This window comes from Punctularia strigosozonata, assembly GCF_000264995.1.
Source record: "Punctularia strigosozonata HHB-11173 SS5 unplaced genomic scaffold PUNSTscaffold_19, whole genome shotgun sequence".
Taxonomy (NCBI): Eukaryota; Fungi; Basidiomycota; class Agaricomycetes; order Corticiales; family Punctulariaceae; genus Punctularia; species Punctularia strigosozonata.
The window spans coordinates 163,482-187,527 of record NW_006767451.1 but is presented as its reverse complement, the minus strand read 5'-3'; the positions used below and the strand labels follow the sequence as shown (position 1 = coordinate 187,527).

At 58.5% G+C, this 24,046-nt stretch overlaps 6 protein-coding genes across 6 annotated transcripts; 4 read left to right on the top strand and 2 right to left on the bottom strand.

Annotated features, from left to right (window-relative positions):
- The first annotated feature begins 5,092 nt into the window (after positions 1-5,092).
- PUNSTDRAFT_146634 (uncharacterized protein) lies at positions 5,093-9,027 on the top strand. The gene is made up of 2 exons (XM_007388528.1): positions 5,093-5,533; positions 5,603-9,027. Exons 1-2 carry the CDS (start codon positions 5,330-5,332, stop codon positions 8,897-8,899), a joined length of 3,501 nt encoding a protein of 1,166 aa, XP_007388590.1. The 5' UTR covers positions 5,093-5,329; the 3' UTR covers positions 8,900-9,027.
- Positions 9,028-9,186: 159 nt separating this feature from the next.
- On the bottom strand, positions 9,187-11,210 carry PUNSTDRAFT_76938 (ENTH-domain-containing protein; the record flags this gene model as incomplete). The annotated part of the gene is made up of 6 exons (XM_007388527.1): positions 9,187-9,334; positions 9,407-9,697; positions 9,788-10,002; positions 10,073-10,211; positions 10,304-10,978; positions 11,041-11,210. The coding sequence occupies 6 exons, from the start codon at positions 11,208-11,210 to the stop codon at positions 9,187-9,189; spliced, it is 1,638 nt and encodes a 545-aa protein (XP_007388589.1).
- A 264-nt stretch (positions 11,211-11,474) lies between these two features.
- On the top strand, positions 11,475-13,814 carry PUNSTDRAFT_122960 (Creatinase/aminopeptidase; the record flags this gene model as incomplete). Its single annotated transcript, XM_007388526.1, has 9 exons — positions 11,475-11,490; positions 11,548-11,615; positions 11,694-11,768; positions 11,819-11,935; positions 11,990-12,477; positions 12,566-12,801; positions 12,873-12,958; positions 13,041-13,388; positions 13,496-13,814. The coding sequence occupies 9 exons, from the start codon at positions 11,475-11,477 to the stop codon at positions 13,706-13,708; spliced, it is 1,647 nt and encodes a 548-aa protein (XP_007388588.1). The 3' UTR covers positions 13,709-13,814.
- A 263-nt stretch (positions 13,815-14,077) lies between these two features.
- Positions 14,078-15,012, bottom strand: PUNSTDRAFT_116608 (uncharacterized protein; the record flags this gene model as incomplete). The annotated part of the gene is made up of 3 exons (XM_007388525.1): positions 14,078-14,145; positions 14,219-14,443; positions 14,490-15,012. The coding sequence occupies 3 exons, from the start codon at positions 15,010-15,012 to the stop codon at positions 14,078-14,080; spliced, it is 816 nt and encodes a 271-aa protein (XP_007388587.1).
- Positions 15,013-16,594: 1,582 nt separating this feature from the next.
- On the top strand, positions 16,595-21,271 carry PUNSTDRAFT_76699 (WD40 repeat-like protein; the record flags this gene model as incomplete). Its single annotated transcript, XM_007388524.1, has 6 exons — positions 16,595-16,636; positions 16,702-16,897; positions 16,951-17,136; positions 17,184-18,755; positions 18,819-19,808; positions 20,232-21,271. Coding segments are annotated over 6 exons (4,026 nt in total), but the record flags the coding sequence as incomplete, so codon positions are not given.
- Positions 21,272-22,033: 762 nt separating this feature from the next.
- PUNSTDRAFT_76939 (DnaJ-domain-containing protein) lies at positions 22,034-23,871 on the top strand (the record flags this gene model as incomplete). Its single annotated transcript, XM_007388523.1, has 7 exons — positions 22,034-22,430; positions 22,493-22,678; positions 22,738-22,964; positions 23,006-23,148; positions 23,210-23,368; positions 23,419-23,563; positions 23,635-23,871. The coding sequence occupies 7 exons, from the start codon at positions 22,034-22,036 to the stop codon at positions 23,869-23,871; spliced, it is 1,494 nt and encodes a 497-aa protein (XP_007388585.1).
- Between the last annotated feature and the right edge of the window lie 175 nt (positions 23,872-24,046).

Sequence of the window (24,046 nt, the reverse complement as noted above, 5' to 3'; positions counted from 1 at the left end):
CGTCTGCCATGATCCCAATCTCATCTTCAAATGCGTCCGGAGGGTGTAAGCGCTTCAGGTCCTCGATGGTCAAACCTCGATACCCCAGGTCGGACAATGCTGTAAGGGCCTTGGCTTCGATGCCAGAAATGTCACAATAGGCATGCGACACAGGTGCTGCGGGAAGGGCAAAGCCGTGACGTGCCTCGGCTGGCCTTGGGATATACGAAGAAGCATTGTTATGCATGTGCCGGTACCTCAGATAACATTTCTCTCGCGTGGCCGACAGATACTGATCGTTTTGAGTGAATAGTGGGTTCTTCTCCAGAGCCAAAACCTTCTTGAGGTCAACGAGCGCGCTATCATGATATAGAGGGAGCTGAGATCGAATGAAGGTCCTATCGTCCAACTGGTCAGCTAGAGTACTTATACCAGTATGTGAACGAGATGAGCTACCCCAATGTCTCAGAGAGCCGCCGATATCTGCCGAAGTATTTGACAATGAGCTTCTCTATGAGTTGCGCGAGTTTTTCTGAGACACCCTCGAAGCAAGTGATCGCCGGGGCATCCCAGAGCGTCGTGAACTCCTTGATGAGAACTTTCTTCGCATCGAACGGTATCGTATTCTTAAGTTCCCATGTGATAGACCTACGGTTATATATCATCGTACCGTTTGAGGGTACACACCTGGAACGGGACACTCACTCTTGTATGACCTTTCGAACACCCCAAAGGTCCAATGTTCGAGGTCGGGGGACGAGACCCTCTGTATCATAAGGCTCATCGTCTTCCGAGAAAGTAGGTTCCGGGGTGTCGGGTATCGGATCCTCGGGACGGGTATACTTCTTGTGGTCCTCGAAGGGCCTGAAGTCCGGCGCGGTCTCGTGAACGGCCCAACGGAACATCCTATACAGGGCACGATTCTTCTGGACGAACCGTTTGTCGTCGTTCTGTCCAAAGACGGCTGTTTGAAGGTCGCGGCAGAAGTCGGTGACTAGTTTGAGCAGCTCCGCAATCGGGTTCTCGGATGGTGGCTTGGGAAGCGCCGCCTGCTCTTCCGCGTTCTTCCGTATGAGCTCAGCTACCGTGCTCTTCAGCTTGGGAAGACTAAGAGCGTAGTCTGGTTAGTAGCAGCTATTATAGAGCGCAGTATGTGACATACGCGTCCTCTATCACTTTCATGAGACTTGGTTGACGAATGAGTTAAAGCGTATATGATGACATCGGGATTTGCTCACAGTTTACTGATGTTCGAAACAAAATTTGGGATTCCAAAGCGATTGGGGTGCTGCTGCATAACCTCCTTCCAAGGAGACGTTTCCCTGAAAAAGTTGTCCGCGACAGCATCTGCCTGGGCACGTGTGATATTGCGAGCTCTCTCATCGTCGTCCGGTAGCCGAACGGCATAGTAACCTGTGGCATATGGACCTCAATAGAAGCGGAATCGTCAATGCAGATATACGCACCATTTGTGAGGACATGAGATTGGCCGGTCATGATCATCCTCCATTTCTCTCGCGCACTGGAGGCGCCAGACGTGAGGGAGTCCGGCTTAGTGATTATACCTAGCCGTTGTCGAGTGATGAAAGCATGATTATGAGCGCAACTGGGTGAACAACGGTCCACTAACCAACTGTCCGTCTTCCATCCGGGTCTGCGTTTCTCGCAAGCAGAACTGCTTGCTGGTTCTCCATATCATCTGGATGCACTTGATCAGCACTGGCGAGACACGAACATTCTCAAGACTCGCCGCTAGCAGGAATAGTGACGAGTACTATCGTTGACTCCCTCTTGATCACATCCTCGACCAGGGTACGGACCATATTGATAGCTTGTTCTGCTTCGTTCTGCACCAAACCTGAGAAAATCTGTCATTGAACACTCCCGTGGCGACCAGGCTGCACCATCACCTACCAGGAAGATCGATGAAGGACAGGTCCGTGCTGTCGGGATCGTTGATCTTGACGCAGACGACGTTCTTGGAGAACTTGGCCACCCGCACGTCGGCTTGCGCATGGGCCTTCAGCTGTTGCGCGGACATCGTGTAGAGGATATCTAATGGAGTGTGGCGACTGAGAATGGCCATTTGCGCCCGACGAAGCCAAAGCTCGATTTCGGCCTTGTTCGTGATCGCGGGGCCGAACAACATAGCGGGTTGCCTCTCCGAACCGGGAAGGGGTGCTCCTCGATCATCGTATTCGATTCTGAGAGAGATCTGGCACGACCATTGGCCCGCAAGGCTCGTCATAGAGCACTCGATAGGGCATCTTTTTACGCGAAGCTCATAAGGCGCAACGAAAAAGATGGAAAAGCAGTGGACATACCGCGTACAGGTCCCACTGTCCCGAGGTACACTTATCTGTTGAGTATCAGCCAATGAGTTTCACCAGAGAAACGGGGACGTACTCCGCTGACGGCTTCAACCAGGGAACTCTTTCCAGCTTTACTGTAGCATGAGCACCATATATATACAATTGATCCACGGAACAAACCTGACTGCCCACCAATCACGGCAACACACGGTAAGTCGATCAAAGCGTCGGCGCTGAAGTAGATAAGTCACATGCTGCTGAAACTAGAAACAAAAAGAACGACTTACCCCATATCGGCGAGCTCCTGGCGAAGCTGAAGAAGCTCTCTTCGCCTTCGAGCATACGTCGAGTCACCAAGTGTCGTTGGGTGCGCGTTATCGCCGTCCATATCGACGAAGTCCGAACCACTGCCTGTGGTATCGTTCGTGTGGTCAGGCGTATGATCCGGGGTGGAGTCGATCCGGTTGCTAGAGCCCTGGTCTCTGCGTCGGTTGGTAAATCTGAACGAGGGCATCCGAGGTGATCATGGTGCACGCGTTTATCGGGCGCCTTATATACCGGATGAGCGGCAACCACTGGACAGAACCGTAACAAAGGCGGCAGCTTCTGTACGTAAACACTGTCAAAGGATCAGGACAACCGAGAAGATAAGATGCAAAGAATACAATACTACTCACCAAATAGGCGGGGCGGTGAGCCTATAGGGTGAAGAGTGACATTGGTGTGCCATCTTGAGAGCTCCCGAAGCGCAAATAGACTTCGGCGGTGCGGTACGAAGATGCCTGCAGGCAAGCTCAAGCTTAAGCAAGGCACAAGGCCACCGCGATGCAGTCCGCCCGTGGGTATCGGTGTACGCCACGTTCAGGCCCAAAGCAGCTAGCCCGTAGGTTTGTCGGGTGCTTATGGGGAATGCACGTACGCGATCTCAGGATAGCGTTCACGCTCGACGAAAGTGGGCACAGTTCGAGAGGTTCGTTTTCTATGCAATGCGTCGATGACGGTGGTAGGTATATTTTGGTAGGTATATTTCCGGCGCGGTGCAAAAGCAAGAGCTTGCGTCAAGCTGGCCAGAGTTAACCGCGCCACGTGTGGGGGGACAGCCACGGCAAGCTGCGGCATTCTGAACATGCTCGGCCATGCCTTCCAGCGGTTCGCTACTCCGAGTATTTTCTCTACTATCTGGCAAAGTCGAACATTGCGATACGTCAAACATAGTTATTCAGCAGCTTTAGAGATTCAGTGCCCATGATTCCTTGCGTGAGGGCGAACATGTCTAACATACCTTTGTTGACAATTGAGACTTTAAGGGGGGCCTGAGCAGGAGGACCGAACATTGGTGACAGTCGAAGCTCGCGCTGCATTTGCCTGTGAACGGCGTCTTGAGCTTGACCATCGTTCTGCGCAGGCTCTCCATGAATCGGCTCCAACGGTGACAGACGGCGGATCCACGATGAAAAAATGCCAGAGCGTATCGCGCGCAAGACATGTTTTTGTACGCGTTACGGTCATGTATAGCATTGATTGAGGATAACTGTACCCGCGTCAAGCCTGTGGAACTGTCAAAATATCGTCTACCGCGTGGCATGGGCGATGAACAGGATGGAAGAGGAGATACGCCACTGGTCGATAGCAGCAGGGGACATGGGACGGCGCGCGCGCATTCTGCGTCGTAAAGGTCGTCGGATTCTGCCCGTATGTTGCGCAACCAAGTACCGGTGGTTATAAGAGACCCTACAGTCGTGCGAGCAGAGAGCTGGTTATCGAGGTCAGGTACTGTTCTGAGGCGACTGTTTGGGAGATATCGGGCCCCTCCGTTCCATGCATCGGGTCAGAGCTCGTTGAACAAATTTCGGCGATAAATTCTGGAAGAGATCAGAAAACGGGGAATCATGGGGGCCTACGGATTGTTCGATGTCGACCGCCTCTGGGTGCTTGTGAGACTGAGATCACAGATGAGAGCCGCTGGAGAATTCGGATGCTTTAACACCCGCATCGGCGACCCGCGTCCGAATTTCGCAGACTTCGAGCGTCGCAAACTTCCTCAGAGCGCACAGCCGGATAGTCCAAATAGCGCGGCCGACGTTAACCCCATTTCTCGAGTCCGAAGCTATATTACGTCGGAGGGCAGAAGGCGTTTGGGAAATGAGCACGGTTGTGTTGCAGGTTACATGGACAACGTTGAACCGGCGAAATACCATGTATCTCCTGGTAAGATAGTGGAAGAATAGGCAAATAATAGTCTGAATACTCACGTATCGCGACATATCGCTACTGTGAAGGGTTTGCACGGACACCTCGGCGAGACAGGAACCCAACACTGAAAGCGCGTACGCTAAACTTGCTTTCGTGAAGTTTTCGACGCCCTCAGCGGCCTGAATAGTGCATTCGGTTTGCAAGACGACGCAGCATAAAATGATGAAATCAGAACACGAAGGCCGCACGTCAACCAGAGATTGCAGTGAAACCGGTACATATGGTTCTGGCCCACCCATGACGCATTGGATGCTCGGAGGATGATTGGAAAGTCGCCAAGGAAACATCGCGCGCACTGAGACAACTCCTGTCGAAGAAGAAAAACATATTGAGGAGGGGTTCAAGTATGCTGAACGTCGTCGGCGGTATTCCCTGTGCCTGTCCCTGGCAGGGGGAGATCTTAAACAGAATCTGCCAAGTTTTCGGGGCTGTCGAGCGCGATGAATTCGTCGTCAAGCGCTGACGGACATGAGAGCGGGTGGGGAGCGCAGGCAATCCCCGAGAATGAAACCTTCCGATGTTCCCATGGCCCAAACCGGGTCGCCGTTGTTCTCGACGGTGCGCGCCGCTCCCACCTCCTCCGTCGGGCGCGCTCATCAGCGATAGCCTCTGCTTGCTCCTTTCTCTCCTTCACCGCCCACCCGTTCCACCGCCCCGCTTCGCCAACCGCATCCACGGTCCTTACCCCGGTCTTTTCGTAGGCTACCGAGTCTCGAAAACTGAACGCCACCACGCCTCCAAAGCGGTGGTAAGAAGAGCAAGAATAGAACTGCCGGCGCGCGATTATGGCGACTCCACGCTCGCGCCCCGCGACGGCGGACTCGGACGCGACCTCGGCGGCGGCGGGCGCAGCGAACAGAGACTCGAACATGGTGCGCGCGTCCGTGTTGGACGCTGCGCTCGAGCTTGGGCTCGGCACCAACTCGAAGGTCGCCAATTGGCTCTTCAACCCGGTCGCGGAAGAGGATGAGGAAGAGGAGACTGGGGCGGTACGTTCGCATTCGACCCGTGGCGTGTCGCTACGGAATATATGCGCATATACTCATGGGCACATGTAGGCGGTCACGTCGCCCGGCCTCACTGCCGCTTCCACCTCGGAAGAGTCGATGTCGGCTGCGGTGCGCACGCCGGGAGAAGGCGTGCCCCCCGATCGGTTTATCCGACAGCTCGAGTACGAGTCCAAACCGCCTAGCCCCGAGTCGGGCATGCAGTTCCCGCAACGACTCGTTCGGATCGACTCTTCCTCGCCCCGGCCTTCCGCCGGGAACTCTGCTGCTCCCTCACCTCTTCCTGGTTCATCTGGCCTTGCATCGTCATCTTGGAGGGGAAACAGGCTACGGAAAGCTAAGCCGGACGGGTACGAGAGCGACGGCGGCTACGTCAGTGACGGAGGCAAAAAGTCGAAGAAGGACGAGAAGAAGGAGAAGAAGGAGAAGAAAGAGAAGAAGAAGAAGGACAAGGACAAGGGGGGCGGCGGAGGAGATACGGAGGCGGAGAGTGATGCCGGGTACCTCTCCGAGGCGACCTGGCGAAAGAAGAAGGATAAGGACCGGCGGGGGACGACGAAGAAGAAGGACAAGGGGGCGACGCCGGGCGATGAAACGGACGGAGGCAATGTTTCGGAGGCGAGCACCTCACGCAAAAAGTCCAGATTTGGATCGTCGCGCAACACCCCTTCCTCGCCCGGTGGTGACCATTCGGATGGCGGCTACCTGTCCGAGGCGTCCCAGAAGGCGGCCAAGAAGAAAAAGTCGTTCTTTCGCCGCCGAAAAGACTCCGCCGGCGCGTCTTCCAACGCATCGCCAGTGCGCGAGGCGCCACCTCCCGTGCCCGCTCTCCCGCTCCCTTCAGCGTTAGGGATGGGTGGGACACCGAGCGGATCGGGGCCGTCACCAGGCGCGGTGTTACCCATCGCGGAGCGATTCGCGAGAAGCGCCGCGGGCACTCCGACTCCTGCCTCAGGAAGCATAAGGGGGCCCGACTCGGCCAGCAGCACGCCCGGCACATATGCGACCTCGAACCCGTACGACGGCATGGCTCACCGCGCATCTGACGCGTCCGAAGCGACCAGCGTGACCACTGTTGGCTCGAGTGCGACCTTCGCCGACGACCCGGACAGCACCGACTCCTTCACCTCGCTTACTTCCGCCTTCGCCGATGCGCAGTCTGTACGCACCGGCTTCGGCTCCGTCTCAACGTTTGACCACTCGCACTTTCATTTCCACGCCCCGCAGACGTCCTCTGGCCACTCGCACGAACAGCAGCAGCAGCAGCAGCAATTGCGGGCTTACCGCCCATCGCCGCTCTCCATTCCCGTCGCGCCGGATCACCACCCAACGAGCGGGAACATGTCCGCTGGGCTCGGCGGTCTCGACGCATTCGTGTCATCGAACGGCGAGCGTCCTACGGGAGAGGTTGAAAAACATGAAGAGGACGACCAGACCTCGCCGAGTGCCCCGCTGGTGACGCCGCCAACTCCGACCAACCGGCAGGGGCTCTCAATCAACACCGATCTGTCCTTCCGCGACTGGAAGTTCCCCCGTCGCCAGCCCAAGCCCGAGTCAAAACCCCAACCGCCCGCCCTGTCCCTCTCAACGTCTACCTCGGCCCCGGCTCCCTCCGACCCTTCCGCGCACTCGTCGTCTTCCTCGGACGAGCCTTTGTCGTCGTTCGTGATGCCCTCACCCGTACCGCCCTCAGCTTCCTCTCCCTCCCCACTTGCGGCACGCTCGGCCTCACCCCAGTCCGGCTCGCCGCCGCGCTTCAGCTTGGCGCGCCTCGGGTCGCAGCTGCGCGTGCACACCGGCTCGTCAGGAGGTCGGAGCCCTGCGATCCGCACTGTCGCGTCGAGCCCGGCACTCGCCAGGATAGGACTCCCGCCAAGCCCAAACCCACGCTCTGCCGCACCGTCCCCAGTGTCTGGCCTGAAACGCGCACCCTCAGAACTGCGCGTCGACGCGATCTCGTACCCGCTCGGCCGCGCACCCAGCCCGTCGCCCAACCCCGCCGCGCGCGCTACGAGCCCCAACCCCGGGACCGCGCGCAGCCCGAGCCCGCTCGACCTGGCGCCGCCGTCCAAATCCGCATTCGTCCACTTCGACCTACCGCCGCCGAGCCCGCCGCCGACAGGTCCGCTGCCGCGCCCGCCCCAGGACGTTACCCGCGCGCCTTCGCCGTCGCCCGCGCGGCCGCCTCCGTCCGCGTTCGTCGCCTCGCCGTCGCTCGGACAGCAGGGCGTGCCGCCGCCGACGCCGCTCTCCGCGTCAACCTCTTCCTCGCGGTCGCCCGCGTCCGCCGCCGGCGGCCTCTTCGCCCAGCCGATCCCGTCCATCGAACGCGGCCGCGCGTCGCCGTTCCCGACGCGGCCGATCCTGCCCCGCGACGACTCGGAGCGGCTGACGCGCAAGTCGTCGACGACGCGGCAGCGCGTCGCGCGCCTCTCGCGCTCGATCTCGCCCATCGACGGGCGCCCGGAGGGGCCCGACGAGAGCGCGAACGTCCCGCTGTGGGAGGCGAGCTTGCGCAGCGCGGCGCCGAACGGCGGGGGCGGTTGGGGAAGGCTGGAGGATCGCAGGGCGAGCGAGCAGTGGCACCCGATGAGCGCGAGCGCGGCCGAGCCTGGCGGACGCCGCGACGTGTTCCTCAACAGCCCCGTGGGCGGGACGTTCGGGTCCGAGAACGGCGGTCGCCCGCACGCGCCGCAGGAGAGCATGTCGAGCGTGGGCATCGACGTCGAGGTCGCGAGCGAATTCGGCGTGGAGGAGGACGAAAGGAGGAGGAGACGGAGACCGCGCTCGACGGCGTCCGACGACGACGACGACGACGACGACGACGCCATGAACCCGGATCTGCAGAGCGTGCTGCGCCGGTTCCGTGAAGAGTCGGGCGAGACGTCGTTCGCGGACAGCGATCGCAGCTACCGCTCGCTCGCGGACTCGTCCGCGTCCGCGTTCGACCAGCTCGTCGACGCCGTCTCGGGCCCGGGCTCGTCCGGGCCGCCGAGCGCGGACGCGCTCGCGACGGGGCCGTACGCGCGCTGGGCGAGGGACGAGGACGCGGACGCGGACGCGGACGAGCGCTCGGTGTACCCGGACGAGGACAAGACGGCGGGCCGGAGCACGATGTACTACCTCGAGGGCCGCTCGGACGAGGACCTGGCGGACCTGGACGCGTACAGCCGCGGCTCGGTGTGGAGCCGACGGAGCGTGATGGACGACGAGAAGAGCGGGGAGGCGAGGCAGCGGTTCGTGAAGAGGGTGGAGATGATGTTGAAGAGCGAGCAGATCCCGCCCGTGCCGAGGCTGGACCCCGGCGCGTGGGGGACGCAACGGTCGTACCCGTCGACGAATAGATGAGAGCGCGCGTCGTTGGATGTTTTCTTTTCTTCGTGCGCTTCGGTTCATATTTAAATTCACTCGCTGTTCCGGTTACATGTCGCTCGTGTAAAACCCGCCTGTTGATTTAGTCGTGCTATCTCATCCGCTCTTTTTTTTTCGCTTTCAGGGCCCGAGGGGGGGGGCAAGACGACGCTGCACAACTAGCATTCGTAGAACAGGAGACTGAACACGGGCACTTTCCCTCCGCAGGCTAAGTTACATCCGACATCCAAAGAAATATACATATTCCGCAGGGCATCGAGGAATTAGAAGTCGATTAGATTATTACTCTGTTGACCCTGCGCCTGGTATTGTTGTTGTTGTTGTTGCTGCTGCTGCTGCTGCTGCTGCAGGAACGGGTTATGCGCGTGGCCCGTCTGCTGGCCAACCACCCTCGCCGCTTGCTGTCCATACCTACACGAACGTCCGTGACGTCAACACAACATACGCAGGGAACGAAAAAAAAAGGGGGGGCAGACGACGCACCTGAGCAGGCCGGTGTTCCCGAACGTGTCCATGCCGTCGTCCCGGTTCGCGAGCAGGTTCGCGAGGTGGCCGTGGTCCTGGTCCGCCCGCGACGGGCCCTTCTGCGGTTGCTGCTGCTGCTGCTGCTGCTGCTGCATGGGCGGCGCCGAGTGCGACTGCGGGGGCGGAGAGAACGCGGGCGGCGCGGGCGAGTTGGAGAAGGTGCCGCCGAGGTTGAACGAGACGCTGTTGGCGTGCTGCATGTCGGGCGCGGGCGCGGCGGGTCCGCCGAGGACGAACGGGTTGTTGGAGCTAGAGATCGAGACGCGGGAAAGAGTTAGCCCCGATGTCGAGTCGAGTTGGAGAGAGAGTGGGGGAGGGGCGACGAGGAGGGGGTCTTACTTGAATCCGGTGGGCTGCACGGCGAGCGGCTGCTGGGGCGGCGCCATGAATTGCGACTGCTGCATCTGCAGCTGTTGCTGCTGCTGCTGCTGCTGCTGGAGCTGGAGGAGCTGTTGCTGGCGCATCCACTCCTCTTGCTGGGCCTGCAGCTGTGCGGCAGCCGCTGCTTCTTGTTGCTGACGCATCCATTCTTGCTGTTGGCGGAGGTACTCTGCCTGAAGAGGGTCGCCGAGGAGATGCGTGAGCGGCGCGGAAATGGGTGCGCGATGGATCACCTGAACGTACCTGCATCGCTTCCTGCTGGGCCTGCTGCGCGTAGGGGTTGAAGGACGTGAACTGGGGCTGCATCGGCATCGCCGTGAACTGGGGCTGGAGTCCGAACTGGCCTTGAGGCGTGGGATCCACGAGCAGGTTCGGCGGATTCCTGATAGACAAGAAGGGGTGCGACGGATCCTCAGCTCTGAACGGCACACGGACGAGGCAGAACAAAAGCAACGAGAAAAAAAAACCACGTACGCCTGGTTCTGGTCGTCGAAGAGCGCGTTCGCGTTCGAGTCGAGCACGGCCTTGGCCCGGCGCTCCTCCTCCTCCTTGCTGAGCCGGATCGCTGCCTCGAGGTCGCGCTCCTCGGCGGTGCGGCCCTGGCGGCGGGCCTCCTCCTCCGCCGTCCGCTTGCTCTCCTCGATCGCGCGCTGCAGCTCGTCGTCGCCGCGGGGCCGCCGCCGCGTGCTGCCCGCGGGGGTGCTCTGGCTGCGGCGGCGGACGTTCTCGTTCTCGGCGTCCGGGTCCGCGCCGTCGTAGTTGTTGGAACCGTTGAGCATGCGGTCGCGCATCGAGGCGCGCGCGTAGCGCTCTTCGCGCAGGCGTGAGGGGTCCTGGAGGAGGTTGACGATGTCCTTCGCCTTTTGGCGGACGTTGGCGCCTTGGTCTTTGCCGTACTCGTCGACGTATTGGAACTCGCGCAGGGTCTTGACGATGTAGATGTTGTCGCGGAAGTAGACGACGACGTTCTCGGAGCCGGCGTGGAGGCAGTAGTCGAGCAGGGTGAGCGACTGCGCGTGTCCCGGGTTTAGCGACCTTGGTGAGACGGGATGCAGAGAGACGACGCGTACCTTGAAGACGTGCCGCCAGTTCTTGCCCTTGTCGTTGAGCCGCTTGTCGAGCATTTCCATGATCTCCACAAAGTCGTTCCTTGCGTTTTCGGGAGGTCAGGCGAATCAGCCTAACGGACGTTGCGGTCGGGAAGGACGCACTGATTGAACGTCATCTGTGCGATTTCGTTCATTTGGGTGCCGCTCGGGCCCCAGGGGTCGTTGCTCGTCGCCTCGCGCACTTTGGCCTGCGTGTCCGAGTAGCCCTTCGTGTAGTTCTTCGCGACCCGCACGGCCGCTTTGCCGAAATGTTGGAACGTCCCTTGAGACATGGTCCGCGAGGTGTTATCGAGTGATTCTTTTCGAGTCTGGGGCGAGTTGCTGTCGTTCTAGTCTTCCGGAGGAGAGGTGGAGGGTATAAGCAGCGAAATAAGAGGAGGAGGCCGGGTCCGAGGCCAGAGAACGACGAGCAAGCTGGCGCTGAGGACGGTGGCGCCGAACTGCGGCTACCGAATCAGGTCACGTGCAGAGGAGATAGCGGCCTTGCGAGCGTCGATCATTGTGCTGAAGCAAACCGGCGCCTTCCAGAGATTGAGATGGCTTTGTACCCAGGTGGGCTCGTTTATCTGCATCGTTTGTGGTCGATATGTTTTTGATGAGAAAGCGCAGCGCAGAAACATGTTCTCAAGACCTGTGCAAAGCTGGTCGAACTCCTTCCTGAGACCGATCGGCTGAAGGTACATTTATCTTCGACTGCCTGTGTAATAGTCCGATGCACATACATCTCATTTTACCCTCTATTGCGACACCCGTAGCCCCAGATCTTGTTCCTCACTAGCGAAGTCACGCCGTTCCGGAATGACACCGACAGGGAGATCGCGTTCCGTCAGGTAGTGTTACGCGCTCTGTAACGCCGTTCCATCCTCACATCTGGCAACAGGAATCCAACTTCTTCTACCTCTCTGGATGTCACGTCCCATCTTCGTTTCTTCTGGTGACCTACCAAGCCGGTACCTCGCTCGAACAAACTCCCTCCGTCGAACTCTTCATCCCTGAGGTAACCCCGCCCTTGCTTACCCCCCTACGTCGGCATTGACCACACCTTCCCCAGGTCGAACCCGCCGACCTCATGTGGTCCGTCCCGCCTCCCAACTTAGACATCGCTTCGAAAACGCACGACGTCACCAAAGTCGCGCACACGACCGCCCTCACCCCCACCCTCACCCAGCTCCTCGCCGCCTTCCCCTCCGCCCTCATCCACACCCTCCCGCCCACTTCGCTCTTCCCCACTCTTCCCCCGCAGTATCGCGCGCTCCTCGGCGCCGGCGCGAACGTCACGGACGCGTACCTCCTCGGCGCTTTGCACCGCGCGCGCCTGCTCAAGACCGATCCGGAGATCGCGCTGATCCGACGCGCGAACGCGATCAGCTCGCGCGCGCACGAGGTCGTCATGCGCGTGCTGGGCGCGGCGGTCAAGGGCGCGCTCCGGGGCCAGGACCCGGCGTCGATCGGAGCCCGCCCCGCGCTTCCCGGCGAATGGCTCGTCGAGAAGGAGCAAGAGGCCGAGGCGCTGTTCGTCGCGTCATGCAGGCGAGAAGGGTGTGTATCCCGTCTTTGGCTATCCCTCTCTTCCCTATCTCTCTCTCTCGCTTCTTCCGTGCGATGCGTTGCTGAAGGGACGCGATAGGGCGGTTCACCAGGCGTACCTCCCCATCTGCGCGGCGTCGACGCGCGCCGCGACGCTGCACTACTGCTGCAACGGCGGGAACGATAAGGAGTTCGCGTGGGGCCCCGTCGGCGCGCACGACCGCCATAATCACGGCGCGTTCGCGCAGCACGACGGCCAGGGCGGACCTAGGCAGCTGGCGCCGCAGGTGCTGCTCATCGACGCCGGATGCGAATGGAGCTGCTACGCGTCGGACAGTGAGCCGAGCACCATCGTATCCGTCTATACATCGCGGCGCTCACACCCCCGCCCCCCGTTTCCCCGTCAGTCACGCGTACGATGCCGGTCGGGAACGGCGGCAAGTTTACGCCCGAGGCGCGCGCGATCTACGAGCTCGTGCACGCTATGCAAAAGGTGAACCCGCCCTTCTTCCCCCCCCCCCCGCCATTTTCCCCCTCGCGCTGTGTCCTCATCCTCGAACTCCACGACGATTTAGGAAGCCTTCTCCCTCCTCCGCCCAGGCGTGCACTGGGACGCCGTCCACCTCGCCACCCACCGCGTCCTCGTGCGCGGCCTCCAACGCCTCGGCATCCTCAAGTCGCCGCGGTCGGCCAACTCGGGATCGTGGAACGCGGAGGAGGCGCCGCTCGCCGCCGGCGTGAGCGCGGCCTTTTACCCGCACGGGCTCGGGCACTCGCTCGGCATGGACGTGCACGACGTCCCGAGCGCGTCCAAGCCGGCCGTCAACGCGACGATACCGCAAGGCGACGACGACGGACTGGGAAACGAGGCGATTTACGCGTATTTGAGGCTGCGGTTGCCGCTCGAGGAGGGCATGGTCGTGGTGCGTCGCGTTCCCTTTTCTTTTCTTTTCTTTTCTCTCTCTCTCTCTCTCTTTCCACTTGGAATTTTTCTTGGTCGAATGTGTTGATGAACGGTGGTTTGGTGTAGACGGTTGAACCCGGGTGCTACTTCCACCGGCACCTGCTCGCGGCCGTGCGCGACTCGAAGCACGTCGATCTGGAGGTGCTGCGCCGCTACGAGTCCGTAGGCGGCGTGCGCATCGAGGACGTCGTGCGCATCACCGCGGACGGGTACGAGAACTTGACGACCGTCCCGAGCGACGTGCAGTGGATCGAGGGCGTGTGTTCGGGCGCGCTCTGAGGGTCGTCGACTTAAGGGAGGTACAAGGGCAACCATCAATGTATAACAATACCTGGCTTGTCGGATTCATATTCGGAGATCGAAAGAAAAATAGCTTATCTTTTTTAAGAAAAACCCTTTTTTTTTGTTTTCGTTCGGGCGTCGCCGCGCTTGGATCTGCGGTTGGCCATCGTCCTCATTGTCCCTGTATTAGCAAGCCGACCCGGCCATGCACGCAAACCTCGTTGCGTTCATCGTCTACACACAACGAGCCTTGTTACGAGCACGAGGAGGGTGACTCCGCGTCGACTCGGGTTAAAGCCACATAAAACGCCTGGAGGCTGGCCTGGCTCGTCTTTCGCTTGGCTTCTCTCGTCTTTCTTTTTTTTCTTATCGCCGGTCTGCGAGCGACTCGAGCGGTTTTGTAGACGCATACATGCAGAGTGGTGCGTGGTACCCTGTGACTCGTAGAGGCATCGGTCGGCTACGCGTACTGATGGTCCGCTCGACGTGCGTTTGCAGATGATATACGCAAGCCGCCACTCAAGAGACGGAGGCTGACGCTCGATCTCGCCGGGCACGCCACTTCGCACCGGACCGGCTCTGACGTCCGATCGACGTCGTCGTCCCCATCGAACTCGAACCCGAACGTGCATCCCGGGGTCGTCGTTCGTGACGCCACCCAGTGCGCGTCGTGCCAGCGCCACGTCGTCGGACGGCCCGGCCAAGTCGTAGCGTGCGCGATGTGAGTTTTCACTCTTCCCACCGTTCCTAGCTACTGCAACATGTTTCGTTTTCTGACGCGGGCTATGGGTCAGCTGCAGGCGTTCGGTGTGCACCGTCTGCTCGCGGACGTGCACGGGTTTGCCGCTCTCCGACCCGCCGACGCCGGGCCTCACGTACTCGCCGACGCCCCCCGCCACCGCGTTACCTTCGCCGACGCGGGTCTCGGCCGCCTTTCCCGGAGCTGGTGCGGATGAAGCCCACGAGGCGCCGCCGGGCGCGGATGGTACCGCGGCGAGGGCGACGGAGAGTCGCGGGCGCAGGAGAAAGTTTCGAGGCGAACGCGAGGCGGAGGCACGCGCGGACGGCGCTGCTGGGGATGAGGAAGCGTCGGGCGCGGGGCTCGGCGTATTGCCTGGGTGCGGAAGGGTGGTGTGCAAGACTTGCTGCGTCGAGAACGTGCAGAGGTACGTTTTCCGCTCGTGTTTGTTTGCTCGTTGCCGATCGCGCAGAGTGTTTGATGGCGAAGCTTTTTTTCTAGCGATACGATCACTTGTCTCGACTGCTACGGATGCGAATGACCTGGTTTCGCTCCTGCTCATTGCGCTCGATCGCATAATCAGTCCGCCGTGCCGTCGACACCCCCAACCTCGTTGATGAACGCAAGTTGGTGGCCGTTGCGGTCCATGGTCTTGCGCTGTTCTCATTATCTGCTCCTGTCTCCTGATGTCGCATGTTTCTCTGTGTAGGTAGTGCAAATTCCTTCGGGCGTCAGTGAATCAACTGCTACTGCGTTCATCCGTTTCTATTGTTTTTCTTCTTTCGGTGGCGCGCTTCAAGCGTCGAAATGCGGATGGATCAACACTGGTAATAGTTCAGGGCCATTAGCCCACTCTGTAGTCCCGGATCTTCTCGTCCGCGGCCGACAACCAGCGGATGGTTCTGATACAGGTATACGATGCTGAGCGTGGTCTGACGAAGGACATCATATTCTTCGGCAAGTGTCAGCTCGGCGGCATCCCGCTCGTTTCTCGCAGCCCTGCCTTGCATCGAGGTCTCGCAAATGCATGTCTTTGTTGCGAAGGAGTCGCGCAGGGCGTCCAGTGCGCTCTCTCGTCCTTCGTCCATCGCAAGTCGCCACTGGCAGTTCAGGATGGGTTTGGCGGCAAGCTTGACGGCGAGCAGGGTCCTTTACATGCACAATTTGAAACGTGGCGCCATCGAGGCGAATGACTCTGCTAATACAGGGTGCTACTTCATGTTGTAGTCGTGGATTTCCTGCCGGTTCGGGTCCCGTGTAATTGTTATGCCGCATGCGTGCGCTGGTGTTGTGGACTTTAGGAACGAACATGATCGGGGTTCCTATGTCTCCTGGCACGGTTTGTTCACTCGGGGAGCGGCGCTTAGCGCCAGCTTGCCCACTGTGGTATATTCAAAAGTGGTTAGCGTGCGAATCAATAGCTTTTGTCTCAAGCCTGCGCTGCCCGCGCCTGCCGCGTAAATCTCTCTGCAGACCACACCACACCCGAATACGGACCGTTACCTCCTTCCCGAATACTATCTACTCTCCGCACGCTTGTGTTCGTAGCGACTCCGCGGATCGTGCGTCAGTCCCTTCCGCGCCGCGCGCACAGCTTATACATAACGTATTTCCACACGCGCACAGATATTCAACACAACATGAAGGCTCTCAAGAAGGGAAATTGGGTGATGAAGACTCGGTTCTCCTCCTTGAGTAGACACCAACCGTCTCCGCCGCTGAACGAGTCCTCCGAGCGTCATGAGGCAGCGTCCACGCATCCCATGATGGTGCGTTCCATGTCCCAGCGAAGCTGCCGTACGTCTTTTGAGGACAGTGATACCAGGAGGTTCCCGAAGCAGGTCACGAGCAGACAAATGACCACGGCGCAGAAAAGGAGGACATGGACCGCAAGGGAAGGACTGCCGCTGTGGAGGAGGCGTTGAAAGGCTGTGAAGCTATCAAGGAGGCCCCGTTTAGCGCCAGGGCAAGCTCTGCTGCGGCTTGTATAACCGAGTCATGCGGCGTGCAAGTAACGTCAGCGATTCAGATATGGGAGCCGCTCCTCCTCCGGCTACGCCGTTTTGGTGAACTCGTTGACGACTTGGCAGAGGTTCGCGTCGTTCAAAACGCGCTGGGTACTTTTCTAAACTACTTATCTGTAGATCCATCCTTATGCGAGGATGGCGTGGAGCATACTTGCCGCTGTCCCGAAGGCATGTCTTCATCGTGGTACAAGCCATGGCATCTGACCATAGCGACTGTTTGATAGGCTATCATCGCCCAGATCAACCAAGATCAATCTATAAAGGCTCTTCTCGAGACCATGCTTGACTGTCACAACTTCGTCGACGAAGCCGAACCTCTGAAGCATCTCCGATCTGCGGTGCAGGTTTTGTCTGCGATGGCAAAGCAGACGACTGAGTGTGCCTATTTCATCCGGGACTTCACCAGAGTGGAAAGGTTTTGTGAGTTTCTGGAGAGTTCAAGCGACGGAATTCATGTCTTACTCGGAACCTAGGGGTGCGCACCGTAACAAACCGCTTCGTAGACATCGATGGCACCATTACCCGGTATCAAGTCAACCTGCGACAGTTACAGGACCAGTTTACTAGGTTCTCTGCGCTCCGTACTGAAATTTCCACATCCCGCATCGAACTCAGCGTGAACCGCATCCTAGACTTCGTCGATATTGCAAGAGACATCGGTGAGCCGCCACACTCGTTGCTCCATCCTCATCTAATGCGAGATTAGTGTGGGAAAGGCATTTGCGCGAGTTGCCGTATGCTTCGGCAGCGGGGTGGAACCGCCGGAAAGCTTGTCTCCCCGGCACCCGTACGGAGCTTCTCGACGAAATTATTGCATGGATAAATGACGACTGCGACCCAAGGCGCGTCTGTCTACTCCTCGGTGAGGCGGGGACAGGAAAGTCTGCCGTCGCTCATACCATCGCACAACTATTTCGTGACCTCGCGCGCCTTGCATCCATCTTCTGCTTCGACAGATCTTTCAAGGATCGTACGCCTTTGCTACTGTTTCCTACTGTTGCTCGAGACCTGGCCGATTGTGATCCAGCCATAAAGAAGGCGTTGTTGGACTCTATCTCTGAATGCCGATCCGATCTGGAAACACCCGACATTGCTACACAATTCGAGCGCTTTATCCTAGGTCCCGCAGGACGACTAATGATTTCCGGACCAATCGTCATCGTCATCGATGCTCTCGATGAAAGCGAAGCGATCGGAGAAGATGCCCGCGACGCTCTCTTGTCAGTCCTCGCGACGAATGCTTCTCGCCTACCTCCCAACATCAGAATCGTCGTTACTTCTCGACCGGAGGAGGACGTTGAGCGGGTCTTAGGAAAGGACGAGCTCGTGTTCTGCAAGCGGATGGCGGACGTACCCTCTTCAACGACTCACCGTGACATCGCGGCGTACATTCAAGACCGCCTGTCTGCTCTTCGTCCCCAATTTGTCGATTTTGACGCTGTGTGCCGGCAGCTTTCTGACCGCTCCGAGGGATTCTTCCAGTGGGCATCAACCATTTGTGCTGCGCTCACAGACCGGAACCTCACTGGCTTGCGAGGCGACGAACGACTGCGCGAAGTGATGCCTGATGATAACGGCCCCCGAAAATCTGGAAAGCATCTCCTCGACGACGTGTACATGCATATACTTGGATCTATATTCAAGCTGCCACACCCATCCGCAAGGGAGCGGTATTTGAGGGTGATGGCCCACGTCCTCGGCGCAGCAGAGCCGCTGTCGGTCAACTCTCTGTCCGATCTGCTCCAGGGGTCCCTTACGAAGGGAGACATCCAACTAATTCTGACCCCGATGGGGTCCCTCCTTAGCGGTGTGCATTCCGACGAGCAGCCAATCAAGCCGCTGCACACGTCCTTCCGGGACTTTCTTCTTGACGCTTCTCGCAGCGGATCGTTCCACATCGACTTGGCTGCCTCTGACCACACATTCGCTGTCGGAGCGCTGGAGCTCCTGCGAAAGAACTTGAAGTTCAACATATGCGATTTCCCCACATCTTATGCTACCAACATCGAAGTCCCAGATCTCCCTGAGCGGCGTGCAGCTAGAATAACTCCTTCTCTATCGTACGCATGCAGGTACTGGGCTCTCCATGCAACTGGAGCAGATCTCGAACACCGCCTTATCGTATTGGTGACGACTATGCTTTCGTTGCAAGCGTTATTCTGGCTTGAGGCGCTTAGCCTCCTCAACGCAATGGAGAGCTTGTCTTACTATTCCGACTTCATCAACAGAATTTCGACATTGCGGGTGCGGCGGCATGTCTCAAAATCTGTTGAACTCAGTAGACTAATGTCGCTATCATGTTAGAACTGCACGACGCAAGAGTGCTCTCAACGCCTCCAAGTAATCTATCATGTTCAACGCTTCATCCAGGAGTTCGGTACGGTGATCGCTCAATCCGCCCCTCACATTTATTTGTCGGCATTCACGTTCTCGCCACCCGAGTTCATGCAGCATGCCAGGCATAAATTCCTTGGGCTACCCACCATCGTAACCGGTGGAGAGGCACACTGGCCCGTGTGGAAATGCACTATGGAGGTTCCAGGAGCAGCGGTCTGCGCCATCAGATTTTCTCCAGACGGAAGGCGAATAGTTTCCGGAAACGCCGATGGCACTGTGCGGGTATGGGATACAGACACTGGACGCGCTATAGGAACGCCGTCGAAGGGCCACATCTCCGGTGTCAACTCAGTGGCCTACTCGTCTGACGGTGCTCGGATTGTATCTAGTTCCGAAGACGGTTCCGTTCGCATGTGGGATGCTCGCACCTTACAACTCATAGGTCATCCGATGATACGCCATGATGGCAGCGTCAACTCCGTTGCATTCTCTCCGTGCGATGAATACATCGCTTCGGCATCGGATGACACTACTGTCTTGCTGTGGAACAGCAGCACGTGTACCACAATTGGCGAGCCTCTCACGGGACACATGAGTTACGTACTCTCCGTAGTGTTCTCCCCAGATGGATCGCTGATCGCTTCAAGCTCGGCGGACGAGACTATCAGGATCTGGGACTTCCATACTTGTCATATGGTCATTGGCCCGCTTTCAGATCACTCTGGGTGGGTACGCTCGATTGCTTTCTCACCTGATGGACGACGCCTGGTCTCGGGCTCTGGTGACGCCACCATTCGGATTTGGGACGTCTGCACAGGTCATGCCATAGGTCAACCGATCAGAGCACATCGTGAATACGTGACCGCCGTGGCTTTCTCTGCAGATGGGACGCGGATTGTATCGGGAGGTGATGACAATAATGTGTGCCAATGGGACTCTCGTACTCTGAAACAGCTGGGACGCCCGTTGAGTGGGCACTCCGATTGGGTGCGATGTGTGGCATTCTCCCCTGACAGTATGCACCTCGCATCTGCATCTGAGGATCATACCATTCGCCTCTGGTACTCCGGTGATCAAATGGCCATGTCCAACCCCGGACCCGCACCACAGCCAGGTTCTCCTCCTTTGAAAGATAACTCCGATGAAGTAGAGCGTACTGCATCTAAAGGGTACATCACACCTCATACTCCTACACAATCAGACACCGAGGAGTGCTTGCCCGCAGTTTATTCTGTAGCTTGCTCCTACGACGGGGCACACATAATATCCAGCTCGTCACACGGCGTACTCAATATATGGGATACCCATACCGGTCGGCATATAGCAGAGATACCTGGGATACAGCGCCGTACATTCAACCCCGTTGTCATCTCCCCCGATGGTAACTTCATCGTCTCTGGGCCAACCGACAATGCAGTGCAACGATGGGAGCTGCGTTCACGCCAACCTTTGGGAGAGTCTTTCGGGGTCCATGATAAGGACGTTCGGTGCATTTGCATTTCTCCGGATGGGACGCGGATAGCCACTGGATCCATGGATAAGACGATTCGCATTTGGTACTCCCACTCCGGACGTGCAGTAAGCGATCCGCTTACAGGCCACAACGAAGCGGTCCTTGGGATTGCGTATGCACCCGACGGAGGAAGGATTGTATCGGGATCGGCGGATCATACCCTCCGCATATGGGACCATCGTTCTGGTGGTCATATTGGTATCACGACTTTGGAAGGTCACCTCGGATCCGTTAGAGCTGTTGCATTCTCTCCTGATGGTAATCACATCGTTTCGTGCTCGACTGACAGAACCCTCCGTCTTTGGGACGCCCATAGTGGAGAACCAATTGACGAGCCATGGACGGGTCATCGTGGTGCCGTGCATTGCATTGCATTCTCTCCTGACGGCGTACTCGTAGCTTCGGGAGGCTCTGGTGACGGTTCAGTTTGTCTGTGGAATGCCCGATCTGGAAAACCACTTGCAGGCGCTCTAAAAGCGCACCTGAACGTTGTGCATTCGGTCGCATTCTCCCCAAATGGATCTCGCCTAGTGTCTGGATCAAAGGACGGAACCATACGCGTATGGGATGTTCGCAGCATTTGTCTCATGGCCGGGTACCATGGTGTAGCCGGTGACAACGACGCGGGACCTGCGATCCACCTGTCCCCTTCGCCTGCACACGCACTACAGCGTACAGACGAGTTCATTGCGTCGGATATGGCAGAGCCCAGTGATGCCAATCCGGTCAGGATGGAAGACGGATGGCTCGTCGGGCCACGAGGAGAGAGACTGCTGTGGGTGCCTGTGCATCACCGCGGAAAACTCTGGCCACCGTTCCAAACACTCATGATTCCGACCCGCGCTGCATTCAGTCACCATCCTACAACCATTGATCTCAGCAGATTGGCTCATGGCGTGCGCTGGAAAGAGTGCTATAACCCCGAAGAGGAGGAGGGTAAGTGAAGTGACGTGAACGCTGTCAAGAACCGGCCTCAACACCCGCGACCTTTCAGAAATAGGATGGTGATCAACCCGCCAAGTATCATAGTGCAAAATTCATGGTCGATCACGAGCTGGGACATGGTGCATTAATGCGTCGTTTACTTTGTACGATTTCACATCAGTATATGTCAGTATATAGAGAGGAGGGGAGAGGACTCAGACTGTCAGAACAAACGTTATCGTACATGTCCGTCTCTCCTTCACATCTCATTTGTGGCGACCTCCAGGTCCGAAATCGCGACCGTTATACACGATGCTCAGGAAATATATACTTCGGCGCTAAGGACAAATATGATCACCGAGGAGAATTACCTCGCACACCTCCACGCTACCTATCGGAATTCCGGAACCTCCTCATCCGCTTCTCGCTGGACGCCTTCTCCTCCTCGACACCCTCTTGCACTCCCCTCGTCTCCCCTCTTCGCCCATCTCTGTCCCCACGGCCCCAACATCCCTAACTGTCTAACACGCTGGAGTCGTGCCACGCGATAGGTAAGCCGGGCACACGACGCATGGCAGCAGGAAGGTTTGCGAATAGCACACAGCCACTTACATTTCCTTTTGCATCATCGCCTCGAGGCGCTGCTTTACCGGAGGAGCGAACGCAGCTCGCTCGTTTTGCTCGTTCACGACGCTGACGATCCCGCGCACGTACTCTCCGCCCGCGACTCAGACTTTGATATATCGTCTAAATCCCGCCGTAACATCGTATCACGTTGCCCGATGAGCTTCACCTATCCCGTCCTCGACACCCGCCCGCTCACGCCGCACGTGCACTCCCAGTGCGCGGCGTGCAGCGCGCCGTTCGAGTTCGACGTGCCCGCGCCGGCGCCGCGTCCCGGAACGCTGCTGCAGATCCGATGCTTCAAGTGCGGCAAGGTCGAACGACACGCGTTTTACCCCGGGCAGGTCGCGGGCCCGAGCGGGAGCGCCGCAGGGAGCTACGAGAAGGCGGGGGCGGGCGAGAGGACGAGCATGGGAACTGGGGCAGGGGCGGGTAAGGCGGCGGCGAGGAGGGGGAGGAAGATCGGGACGCAGGAGAATCCGCTCGAGACGGGGTACTACGATCTGCTCGGCGTGTCAGTGCTCGCGACGGATGAAGAGATCAAGAAGGCGTATCGTACGTGATGAGTTTGGTGGAATCTGTCTTCGACGCCTGAACTGAATCGGGTGGTTGCTCAGGACGGCTGGCGATCAAGCATCACCCGGATAAGAACCGGGACGACCCCCTCGCGGAGGAACGCTTCAAGGAGATCGCGATCGCGTACCAAACGTTATCCGACCCTGCGCTGCGCAAGAAGTACAACGAGTTTGGGTCGAAGGAGAGCGCGCCCGAGGGCGGCTTCGTCGATCCGGAGGAGGTGTTCGGTATGTGCTAATCCCCCCTCGCTCGCACGAATCATACCGAATCAGTCATCACATTCAAGGCGCTATGTTCGGAGGCGAGAAGTTCGTGCCGATCATCGGACACATCAGCCTTGCGCGGGATATGAAGACGGCTCTGCAGGAGGCGGAGGAGGTTGACGAGAACGGGAACCCCAAGGAGGTGCAACGCGACGCGAAGGGGAAGGAAATACTCACGCCCGAGGAGAAGGCGAAGAAGGAAGAGAAAGAACGTAAGGTCGCAGCCGAGGTGAGTCGCAACTTTGCGTTTGTTGGGTTTGCTTGTAGAGGACGAGACGCTGACGAGGACAGAAAGCGGCCGCGCGGAAGGAGCGCGTGGACAAGCTCGTGGATAATCTGGAGCGCAAGCTCGCCATTTTTGCGGAGCAGGCGCAAGGGCCGGAGGACCCCGAGGTCACGCGCAGTTGGCGGACGATATGTTCTATCGAGGCAGAGTGAGTTTTCTGGCCTGTTTCTTGGTGACGACGGCAGTGGTCGCTGACGGCGACGGCGCAGGCAGTTGAAGGATGAATCCTATGGCGTGGAACTGCTCCAGGTCATCGGATTCACTTACGTCGCTAAGGCGAAGCAATACCTCGCGAGCCATACGACGTGGATGGGCGTGGGCGGCTGGCTGCACAACGTGCAGGGCAAATACCACGTCTTCAGTGAAACGTGGGCATTATCCTGCTCCTCGATGATCGGGAGGCTGACGGCAGATGCAGGGTATCGACACTTCGGTCGGCGATCGAGTTGAAGGGCGTGTTCGACCAGATTCAGGCGGCGGAGAAGGCGGGCAACCTCTCTCCTGAAGAACGTCGTAAGCTCGAGGAGCAGGCTGCCGAGAAGGGCCTCCAGGCTCTATTCAAGGTGGGCAGGATCCCATATACAATTTTCTCTTTTCCCTGCTCGTACAAAATCCTTACGTCTGCTGTTGTCAGGGAGCGAAGCTGGAGATCGAGTCCATCCTTCGCGAGACGTGCGAGCGCGTGCTCGACGATCAGTCCGTGCCGCCGTGGAAACGCCAGCTGCGCGCCGTCGCGCTGCAGATTATGGGCGAGGCATACATGGCGGTGCGGAAGGAAGGCGAGGAAGGCGACACGGAGAACGAGTACGTGAGGATTGAGACGAAGGCGAGCCGGGAAAGGGACAGTAGGAGGAGCAGCAAGCAGGGCTGACGCCATGTCCTGTGTGTTGGGGGCTTAGGATGCTATGGGCGTAGTTGTGCTTGCTTTCGTTTCGTTGCATATGTATCATTAGTACATATATGGTTTAGCATAGACATCTACACCGGCTTAAGTAGTTAAGTAAAGGGTTGCTTTTGTTGACGGGCGCTTACAGTGTTTCACGATA

Coding starts and splice junctions, on each gene's coding strand:
- PUNSTDRAFT_146634 (XM_007388528.1), top strand. CDS start 5,330: ATGGCGACTCCACGCTCGCGCCCCGCGACGGCGGACTCGGACGCGACC. Junction 5,534..5,602: donor AGGAAGAGGAGACTGGGGCG/GTACGTTCGCAT, acceptor GGGCACATGTAG/GCGGTCACGTCGCCCGGCCT.